This window comes from Garra rufa, chromosome 3, assembly GCF_049309525.1.
Source record: "Garra rufa chromosome 3, GarRuf1.0, whole genome shotgun sequence".
NCBI classification, from domain to species: Eukaryota; Metazoa; Chordata; class Actinopteri; order Cypriniformes; family Cyprinidae; genus Garra; species Garra rufa.
In genome coordinates this window covers 13,434,481-13,445,911 of record NC_133363.1, presented here as the reverse complement: position 1 = coordinate 13,445,911, position 11,431 = coordinate 13,434,481, and the positions used below count along the sequence as shown (strand labels likewise).

General features: G+C 32.2%; 2 protein-coding genes across 2 annotated transcripts in view; one reads left to right on the top strand and one right to left on the bottom strand.

Moving 5' to 3' along the window:
• The window catches only part of galns (galactosamine (N-acetyl)-6-sulfatase), a 60,688-nt gene extending 52,712 nt beyond the window's left edge, over window positions 1–7,976 (bottom strand). Inside the window, exons 1-4 of the mRNA XM_073835725.1 lie at window positions 7,724–7,976; window positions 5,254–5,377; window positions 2,267–2,341; window positions 2,054–2,156 (exon numbers count right to left, since the gene is read on the bottom strand). Coding sequence (XP_073691826.1) covers window positions 2,054–2,156; window positions 2,267–2,341; window positions 5,254–5,377; window positions 7,724–7,825 — 404 coding nt within the window. The 5' untranslated portion in view covers window positions 7,826–7,976. The remainder of the gene's footprint in view (window positions 1–2,053; window positions 2,157–2,266; window positions 2,342–5,253; window positions 5,378–7,723) is intronic.
• A 37-nt stretch (window positions 7,977–8,013) lies between these two features.
• On the top strand, window positions 8,014–11,313 carry trappc2l (trafficking protein particle complex subunit 2L). Its single transcript, XM_073835730.1, has 5 exons — window positions 8,014–8,055; window positions 9,350–9,522; window positions 10,830–10,917; window positions 11,013–11,092; window positions 11,177–11,313. Exons 1-5 carry the CDS (start codon window positions 8,023–8,025, stop codon window positions 11,220–11,222), a joined length of 420 nt encoding a protein of 139 aa, XP_073691831.1. The 5' UTR covers window positions 8,014–8,022; the 3' UTR covers window positions 11,223–11,313.
• The last annotated feature ends 118 nt before the right edge of the window (window positions 11,314–11,431 follow it).

Below are 11,431 nucleotides of genomic sequence, written 5' to 3'. Positions count from 1 at the left end.
GTAAACATATCAAAATGTAATTTTTGATTTGTAATATGCATTGTTAAGAACCTAATTTGGACAACTTTAAAGGTGATTTTCTCAGACTTTTTTATTTTTTTGCATCCTCAGATTTCTGATTTCAAATAGTTGTGTCTCGGCCAAATATTGTCCTATCCTAACAAACAATACATCAATAGAAAGCTTATTTATTGAGCTTTCATATGATGTATAAATCTCAGTTGTGTCAAATTTAACCTTATGACTGGTTTTGTGGTCCAGGGTCACACACACACACACACACACACACACACACACACATATATATATATATATATATATTATATATTATATATATATATATATATATATATATATATATATAAATATATATATATTTTATGTATATCTGTAATTAAATTTGAATTTTCAGAACATTACTCCAGTTGTCAGTGTCACATGATCCTTCAAAAATCATTCAAATATGCTGATTTATTATCAGTTTAATACTTAATATTTGCAGTAAATATTTATTCTTTCTTTTTTGAAAGAAATTAATATTTTTATTCACCAAGGATTTGTTAAATTAATGCTGTTCTCTTTAACTTGTTATTTATCAAAGTATATTAAAATAAATAACATTTTGTAATATAATAAAATTGATCCCAAATCCCAAACGATCCCAAACTTTTGATCAGAAGTATATATATTTCCCCTAGCTACATTACTGCTTTGTTCTAAAACAAACTATTTTACTTTCAATTTATCACAGTTAATAATAATAATGTTTACACAAAATACAAATATAATAAATGACTATTAAATACATAAAAATGTAATTATCATTAAATAAGATTTCATCCATAAAATTGTTAAAAACAATCAAATAACATTAATATTTACAAATTTAAGTAGTATTTAAATGGCTCCCATTTCAAATCAGCTATATTATCATATTGCTTTGTGTTAAATATTTTTCCATTAATTTATCACATAATAATAACAATGTTATAATACACAAAATACAAAAATAATCCAATATACCTATTGTGTGGATCATAAATTATTTTGGACATTACATTTAGCTTTTGACAGTATATTTACTAAATGGGTAGTACAGATCAGTAAGACATGTCATTTTTCAAGTAGTCTTTTATGTTTATCAAGGCTGCATTTATTTGATCAAAAATACAGAAAAAGCAGTAATATTGTGAAACGTTATTACAATATAAAATAATGGTTTCTACTTTAATATACTTTAAAATATAATTTATTCCTGTGATGCAGATTTGAATTTTCATTCACCATTCTATTATGCTGATTTATTATTAGAATGATCTATGTTAGCTACAGTTGTGCAGGCAAAATTTTTTTGGAACCTGTGATACCTTTTCCAGGATTCTTTGGTGAATAAAAAGTTAAAAAGAACAGCATTTATTCAAAACATAAATCTTTTCTAACAATTTATATCTTTGCTATCTCTTTTTATCAATTTTAAACACACTCTTGCTGAATAAAAGTACTGATTTCTTTCAAAAAATAAAAAAAGAATAAAAATGTACTGACCCCAGTAGTGAATGGTACGGTAGTGTATATTGTAAGAAAAGATTTCTATTTTAAATAAGTGCTTTTCTTTTGAACTTTTTATGCATTAAAGAATCCTAAAAAAAGTCACTGATAATCACTGATAATAAATCAGCATTATAAAATGATTTCTGAAGGATCATGTGACACTGAATACTGGAGTAATTATGCTAAAATTATAGCTTTAATAACAGGAATAAATTAGATTTTAATGTATATTAAAATAGAAAAACATTATTTTACATCGTAATATTATTTTACAATATTACACTTTTCTTTTTGTATTTTTGATCAAATAAATGGAATATATATATATATATATATATAATATTTGATCAGACTTCCAAAAGCAAATATGTTTAACAAAATTAGAAAAAAATGCAAAATAATAATAAAAAATATTGATTGTCGAATTGCACTGCTTCATATTGTAGCCCATATCATTATTCTGAGAAAGATATTTCATGAAAGAGGCTGCAGGGAATCTTACCATTTGCCGATGATCTTGCTGACATAGTCTTTCTTTTTCAGCATTTCTGGAAGCAGGATCTCGTCCTGAGATATTCCCCCCACTATCTCCTGAGGTGTGTATGCTGTAGGACAAAGAATCCATTATAGGAGTGCACCATAAAGTCGTAAGAATAGATAAACTGATAATAGTGAAGGAGCGCTGAGGAAAGAAGGAAATGGTTTACGATCATACCATTCCTAGCATGGGCATTGGTGGTGTAGAATCCATTTCGCACAGGAAGTCTTCCAGTAAGCAAAGCGGCCCTAGCTGTAGAATACAGACAAATTATAAAGTAAACATCAAAGAAACAAAAGACATACATCTGAAGTCAAACGTTTACATACACCTTGCACAATGTTATTTTTTAATTTAGTACTGACATGAATAAGATATTTCACATAAAAGACATTTACAAATTTATAAAAATGATACCATTCAAAAGTTCACATACAGTACACTTGATTCTCAACACTATGCGTTTACCTGAATAATCCACAGTTGTGTTTTTTTTGTCCTTGTTTGTCCTGAACAGTTCAACTGCCAGCTGTTCTTTAGAAAAATCCTGCAGGTCTCACAAATTCTTTGTTTTTTCAGCATTTTTGTGTATTTGAACCCCTTCCAACAATGACTGTATGACTTTGAGATCAATCTTTTCACACTGAGGTCAACTGAAGGAATTACATGCAACTATTGCAGAAGGTTCAAACGCTCACTGATGCTTGAGAAGGAAAAACAGTGCATTAAGAGCCGGGGGTGAAAACTTTTGAACAGAATGGAGATTTTTCTTATTTTGCCTAAATACCTTTTTTTTTTTTCATTTAATACTGCCATTCAGAAGCTACAGAAGATACTTGCACATTTCCTAGAAGACAAAATAAGTTAAATTTACCCTGTTCTTCAAATTCAAAAAGTTTTCACCCCCTGGCTCTTAATATATTGTGTATCCTTCTGAAGCATCAGTGAGCATTTGAACCTTCTGCCACAGTTGCATATTAGTCCCTCAGTTGTCCTCAGTGTGAAAAGATGGATGACTCATACAGTCATTGTTGAAAAGGGTTCAAATACACAAAAATACTGAAAAACCAAAGAATTTATTGGACCTGAAGAATTTTTCAGAAGAACAGCAGGACATTTAACTGTTCAGAACAAACAAGGGACTCATGAACAACTATCACTAAACAACAACAACAACAAAAACAGCTGTGGATCATTCAGACAACACAGTATTAAGAATCAAGTGTATGAAAACTTTTGAACGGGGTCATTTTTTATAAATTAAACTATTATTTTCTTTTGTTTTACAGGAGCAAACACCACCAGCTAAAAAGTTATTAGAAACAGAAGTTGGACAAAATAATGTGAACACTGATTATTATTATTATTATTGGGCTTAATATCATTTGTGTAGGTTACAGTAAAAAAAAAAAAAAAAAATTGTGAATTGTGTGAACTGTCTAGATTCTCTATGTTCTCTATGACAAATCACGGAAGCCCGTTTATCGGGATAATTTGTTACCCTAACAGTCCAGTTGTTTGGTGTTTTACGAACAACAGTCTTTATGATTATGACTGAGTACACAAAGACTGGCAAGATTTCATCTAGATAAAGAATAGTGGGCAGAGAACATCACAAAGTTGAACGAGCTGATTAAACTTTGATAACAGACAACCAATGCTAAAATTCAAAATGTGGTGTTATATTCATAAAACCTGGAAAATGATCAAACCAATGTGGACCATTTTAGAGAGAAGAATGAGAAGCTCCTCCAATATCTCCAAGGCAAAATTTAACTGGAGACTATACAAAGCTGTATGAATCTATTGTAAGAAGGTTGGAAGCTGTATTAAAGGAAAATAGCTGCAAAACCTAATAATAAAATATTGCCTTTTTCCATATGTTCACATTACTTAGCCCAACCACTGTACAAAACTGCGCTCTATTACTGCAAAGTCTTGATTCTTAGAAATAAGTTTTAAAATCTAATCAAAGTTCAAGATGCTCATCTGCAACACTTATGCATTTGCTGAAATTTAAATCATGTGGTATTTAAGACTTAATTTCAAAGCGAGAGAAAGGAAAGAGACGTCGGACATGAGAGAGCTCACCCTGGATATTGTGATTAGGAAGTTCTCCACTATCTACTTTGTGATTAAAATTCTAATTAAGGTTGTGAAGCAAAGCTCTATAATAACGTCTCTCTACAGCGGCAGGTACGAGTGCTCCAGGCACCTTCATCTCACACATTCAAGATTAACAATTGATTAAGCCTTATTTGCTTAAAAATTAATTAGAACTGAAAAGAGGACTAATAGAAGATCTGCTCTGCATAGCAAGTCCATTCAAATTCCCAAATTATGCATAATTAGCATATTTCAGTACTGTTGGTGTATTATCCATATTAGCATAATAAGTTGTCTTCTCACTATCATGCAGCCACACACGTCTTGTGTTCTCACGTGGAATTAAACGGCTGAAGCATTTGCAGATTTTTTTTCTCTTTCCTCAGCAGGATGACAAAAAACAGAGAATGAAAAGGAAAATATGTGCAATCGCGTTGTAAATCAATATATTCAGTGCAAAATCTTTTTTTTTTTTTTTGTAAGATACACTGTAATGAATGTTTCATATATTATTTAATTACTTTTTTGTTTGTTAATGAATGTGGTGGCCATTCAAATTCAAAAGAACATTCAAAAAGCCTTTCGATTAAAGATCTGTTCTGGCATTTTCAACAATGTTTTATAAAATTCAGGCAAATTAAAAGATAATTCCATTCGCTTGCAATGTCTAGGCCAGGCCTATTCAACCAGAATCAAAGCTGAATAGCCCTGTCTAGACCTTGGTTAGACATATTTAGAATTGCATACTGCAACTCACACCATTTTTACAGTAGGCAACATGCACATTTTCTGTGTGCATTAAAGGCTAATACTGCTCTGGGTACTACAACCCCTAAGTGAAATATTTAACATGTGTTTCTTTGGTTTTTAGTTTGCTTGGATCTGCAAAATAACTGCATTTACTAGATCTGAATTAATAAGCAATGCATTGTAGCCTTCCATTGTTATAAACATTTATCGTATGCAGCATACAGTAATGTGCAGTAAGCAGTATGCTTATATTCCAAACAAAGACATTGTGATGGAGAGATAAAGGTAAGCTCAGAAACAGCACATACAGGGGGAACACAAAGGGTTGGCAGTGTAGAAGTTTGGAAACAGCATTCCCTGAGCAGCCATCTGATCCAAGTTTGGAGTTTCCTTGGAGGGCTCCCCAAATACTCCCAAATCACCCCATCCCATCTGCAGATAGAAAAAGAGAATGTGTTATGAGCATGCGTCTAATTTATGGTGGTAAAAAATAAATATCAACCCATGTGATTCAAATTTATTTATGGAAATAAACTATAGCTCAACAGCACAATTTATCAATAGCCATTACTGGTATTGGCTATCCATGGCATTTATTAAGGGATCTTGGAAGATACTGGACGAATTTTAAATTAGACTGCACCTTTTCTAATGTAAACAGCAGACTAGAGGTTCTCAACCAGGGGGCCAGAGCCCACTAGGGGGCTTCAGCAAACTTCCACAGGGCCCCAATAAATGGTACATTTATTTATTTTATAAATGTAAAAAAAAAAATCATATAAAAATATAAATAAACATAAATAAACATTAAATTTGACATTATTTCTTTTATTTTTATTATTAAAACAGCAGTACTAGAGGTACAGCTGAGGTTAAAAGTTGACAAACACCTTGCAGAATCTGTAAAATGTTAATTATTTTACTAAAATAAGAACGATCATGCAAAATGCGTGTTATTTTTTTAATTTAGCACTGACCTGAATAAGATATTTCACATAAAATATGTTTGTCATATGGTCCACAAGAGAAATTAATAGTTGAATTTATAAAAAAAATACCCCATTCAAAAGTTTACATACACTTGATTCTTTATACTGTGCTGTTACCCGCTGTTCTTCAGAAAAATCTTTCAGATCCCAGATTTGGTTTTTCAGCATTATTTTTAACCCTTTTCAACAATCACTGTATGATTTTGAGATCCATTTTTTCACACTGAGGAATACTGAGGGACTCATATTCAACTATTACAGAAGGTTCAAACACTCACTGATGCTTCAGAAGGAAACACAATTCATTAAAAGCCAGGGGTGTAAACTTTTCAACAGAATGAAGAGCTGTACATTTTTCTTTTTCTGCCTAAATATTATTTGATCTTTTTTTTTTTTTTTTTTTCATTTAGTACTACCCATCAGAAGCTACAAAATATACTTAAATGTTTCCTAGAAGACAAAATAAGTTAAATTTACCCTGATGTTCTTAATTGTGTTTCCTTCTGTAGCATCACTGAGGATTTGAACATTCTGTAATAGTTGCATATGAGTCCCTCAGTTGTCCTCAGTGTGAAAAGATGGATCTTAGACGCATACAGTGATTGTTGGAAAGGGTTCAAATACACAAAAATGCTGAAAAACCAAAGAATTTGTGGGACCTAAATGATTCTTGCAGTTCTTTTTGTCTTCAGTATTGGGGCCTTGAAGTCAAAAAGCTTGAGAACCACTGCAGTAGGCCATACTGTTTACTATACCAGGTTTCATAAGTATAAAAAAAATCCAAGTCAATTTTATTCAAGAGACTCACATTCAAAATGTAAATTTTAGCAGTTTGTACACTGCAAAAAAATGCTTTTCTTACTTAGATTTTTTGTCTTGTTTCCAGCCAAAATATCAAAGAATTCTTGAAACAGGAAGGATTTTCTAGACAAGTAAAAATTATTGTCTTGTTTTTAGTTAAAGCAAGTCAAAATTAAGTTAGTTTTTGCTTAAAACAAGCAAAATAATCTGCCAATGGGGTAAGAAAAAAAATCTTATTTCAAGCAGACAACTAGATTTTTTTTCTTACTGCCCATTGGCAGATTATTTTACTTGTTTTAAGCAAAAACTCACTTAATTTTGACTTGTTTTTACTAAAAACAAGACAATCATTTTTACTTGGCTAGAAAATCCTTCCATTTTCAAGAATGTTTAGATATTTTGTCTGGAAACAAGAGAAAAAATCTAAGTAAGAAAAGCATTTTTTGCAGTGTACATTTCCTGGGGATCGAACTAAAGATCCGGCGTTGCTAGCATCATGCTCTACTGTTTGAACTACAGTAATATCTGGTTTGAATCAGCTATTGGATGATTTTTGGACCATACAATTCATCCCTTCTAATGCAGTATAAATGTTTTGATGTCTCACTGCACTTAAAGCATGTGATGTTGCTTAGTGCAAACTGTATTTTTCTTAAAAACAGTTTAAATTCATATTATCTCTTTTGGAAATCGTTGTCAGCACTGAATATTGCGACATACATTTGTAATAAATACAAAAAAGGAGAAAGAATATGCTATTCATACACAATACCCAATACACAATAATAGTTGTGTATTGTGTATAAATAAAGTATAACAAGTCCATCCAACGGAAATGTATTTCACAGACCAGATGTGTGTTGCAGACATGTATTACTCGTGCAGTTGAAGACAAAAACGTGCAAAACCAGAAAAAATAGGTGTTATTGTCGTTCTTAAGTTAGTTTATCAGTCAAGCTTCTAACGAAAAGACCTCCAAAGGACTTACATCATCCATAAGCATGATGATGATGTTTGGACCATGCTGGCTTCCTGCAGTCTGACCCACAAATACTGCCCATAAAACACAGATGACAGTCTTAAGACCCATTGTAACTTTCTTTTGAATCTTTTCACATCACATGCTAACGTTCAGGAAGTGCACTCTGAAGCGGAACTGTTAAGTATCTTATGCATTCAACCCTGCAAAGCGTGTTTGTTTGAAAAACTATTGCACATAGTCACAAGCTCTATGAAACTATGAGTCATGTGACTGCGTGTCACGTGACCGGTGTTGGTAGCGTCATCATGGCGGTGTGTATAGCAGTCATTGCGAAGGAGGTAAGTGAAAACATTTGATGTTTTTTATGATACAGCAAATAATTTCTTGGTAATGGTTGATCGCACCTGAGATCCGACGAGCTGGATTCATCAGATATGATGGATTTATGCGAAGGGTTTCTAGTATGTGTCGCGATCCGGTCTGAGTAGCAACATTCATATACGTGCAGATATTTACTTGCATAATTTATACAATTAAATACAAATGCATTGAAATAACACAAAAACTATGTAGTATGGGATGATATGAGATATACCATGTTTTACTTCATTGTTTTACAAACCTACATTGTTTTGACCGATGTTTATGTGATGGGAAATCGGGGTGTTTGTTTGTTTTCGTGTCTTTGTCAGTGTTTTTGCATCTCAAACTTGAATACAAGATTGCCATATTTGGGTTACAAATTAAAGTAGTTTGTTTAGAACTCTACAATGTCTTCTAAATTGGTGTACAAAGAGTGCTGTTGCCATCTACCACAGACAGTACCGAATGAATTGCAACAGAGTCGTCACACTTATGAGGTGAACATGGACGACAACAAAAATGTAGTCAGATTTACTTATTTAAAATAATAATTGAGAAGCCCCCCACATATATTAAACTTCCACATCAATTCATATTATAGAAAGAACTACACAAAAAAACTGTGAAGTCTGATTTTGCCCAGTCTTTATGAGTTCACCTGGTCAGCTATTATATTTCTGATCTTGTAGATAAATTGATAAACATTTTGTGATGATGTCTTGCTGATGGTACCTCATCCTTATTATATAGCTACTGAAATAAATGCAGACAGTACTAATGGTTGTTCATTTTATTAGCGGTCTTGTATTGACTGCAGAAAGATAGATTACAAGCACAGCTGTGTAGAAACCAGGCTTCCTGGAGCAGCAGTCAGTGGTACAGTGTTGCTGTGGACATTAGTCAATATTCAAAAACGTTTGACAGAAGTATTTTCGAAAGCCCTGGTATAAATTAAAATGAAATGAGAACCTGCTAATTCAGATGATATCGGTTCTGTCATTTAACATCCATTAAAATAAATACTTTCTCACCTTGTAGTCATTCATTCATTTATGATCCAGTAAATGCATAATATTTTTACACACACAAATTGTTACATATGCTGAAATCTGTATTACATCTTATAGATTTCTTGAAAAATGAGTCATTTTTGTAAATAATTGAACATCAGTTCTATTGCAAATAGACATACTATTTTAGTCTAGTGTTTATTTGCTAATTTATGCACATTAAGCAAGCCTACCACTAACATTATGTTGATCCCTGCAGAACTATCCCCTGTACATTCGGAGTGTTCCCACACAAGGGGAACTCAAGTTTCACTACACAGTGCACACTTCTCTGGACGTGGTGGAGGAGAAGATCTCCGGTGTGGGCAAAGCTTTGGCTGACCAGAGGGAGCTTTATCTGGGGCTCCTATATCCAACTGAGGACTATAAAGTGTATCCTTAAAGGCAGCATGAAACAGAAGTTTTTAATAGTGATGGACTGATATATCATCTGATATTTGACCATTTTGAGATTGCAATGGCCAACAAAGCTGTTTTCCATCTACTGCCAGCCTTCTCTAATTTGATATTGTTAAATTACTTAAATTATTGTACACTACCAGTCAAAAGTTTTTGAACAGCAAGATTTTTGCGTTTTAAAGAAGCCTCTTCTGCTCACCGAGCCTGGATTTACTTGATCCAAAGTACAGCAAAGACAAAACAAATTTGTTCTGTCAACAAAATTTATTTTATTTTGTTATTTTGATAAATAAAAAGTTCAAAAGAACAGCATTTATCTAAAATAAAAATCTTTTGTAATAATTGTAAATGTATTTATCATCACTTTTGATTAATTTAAAGCATCCTTGCTAAATAAAAGAATTACTTTGAATGGTATAGGCCCGGTTTTGCAGACAAGGCTTAAGCCTAGTCCTAGACTAAAATGTAAGTCTGAGTTGTTTCAACTGAAATAAAATTGCACTGATTGATCTTAAAATATATCAGTGCCTTTGTTTTGTCTCAAGATGCACACAAGTAATGTTTTTTTCTAAGCATGTTTATAAAAATTACTTAAATGTCCTAATTGAACTATAGTCTAATCCTGGCTTAGTCTAAGCCCTGTCTGGGAAACCGGGCCATAGTGTTTAGATAAATGCAGATCTTTCAACCTTTTTATTCATCAAAGAATCCTGAAAAGATTCTTGAACAGCAAATCGCTATATTAGAATGTTTCTGAAGGGTCATGTGACATTGAAGACTGAAGTAATGATGCTAAAAATTGAGCTTTGATCACAGGAATAAATTACATTTTGAAATGTATTCAAATGGAAAGCAGTCATTTTAAATAGTAAAAATATTTAACAATATGGACTTTGCCATATTTTGGATCAAATAAAAGCAGGCCTGGTGAGCAATTCAATTCTTATTCAGGTCAGTACTAATTCTCAATTCTTTAGAAAAACAAAAATCTTACTGTTAAAAAACTTTTTTTTTTAGTTTTTGAACAGTGGTAGTGTATATATTGGAATTATTAGCCATGAGAAGTGTCAGTGATTTTGTCCATACAATTTAAGTCAATGTATAAACTTCTGTTGCCAACACTAATTAAAATATAATCTTTTTGTGTTCCACAGAAGAAAGAAATGCATATAGGTTTGTAACAACATGATAGAAACCTCCCATAATGATGGACTGCTTTCTAATGTGTTACATTTGCATGCATAAACATTAAAATATCAACATCTTAACCAGAATTACAGATATGGCTATGTAACAAACTCCAAGGTGAAGTTTGTGATTGTTGTCGATTCTTCCAACACATCTCTGCGAGACAATGAAATTAGAAGTGTAAGTTCCATAGGTGCACAGTGTCAGTTTCACAACAAAAAAAAAAAAAGGTGAGATGTCAGTCAGATGGTTGTAATGAGTTTGTCTTTCCTCAGATGTTCAGAAAGTTGCACAACTCCTTCACTGATGTAATGTGTAACCCATTCTACAATCCTGGTGATACAATTCAATCAAAGTAAGTGCATTTCTCGAATGCATATATTGAGTATTTGCTGTGTGTTACGACTGATCTGCTAATGTGATATTTGTCTCTCCTCAGGGCTTTTGACAGTATAGTTTCAACTATGATGGTGCAGACCTGCTAATGGCCTCTCTTCACAATTGTATATATTTACATCAGTGTCTTGTGTATTGTTTGCAAGGTGAAAATAAATATTTAATTTGTGTTCCATAAAATGTGTGATATTGATTTTATTTACATTGATTTGACTTAAATTTGAACACTGAAAAATTCAAAACTAGACAAAGTACTGAAATTCACAAGACTCTCACTCAGCCTCTCACAGGCATAGCA

What these genes read in the sequence shown, in the direction of transcription:
- trappc2l (XM_073835730.1), top strand. Translation starts at nt 8,023, where the DNA reads ATGGCGGTGTGTATAGCAGTCATTGCGAAGGAG. An exon ending in TAGCAGTCATTGCGAAGGAG is followed by an intron (nt 8,056 to 9,349) that starts GTAAGTGAAAAC and finishes TGATCCCTGCAG; the next exon opens with AACTATCCCCTGTACATTCG. An exon ending in CCAACTGAGGACTATAAAGT is followed by an intron (nt 9,523 to 10,829) that starts GTATCCTTAAAG and finishes CCAGAATTACAG; the next exon opens with ATATGGCTATGTAACAAACT.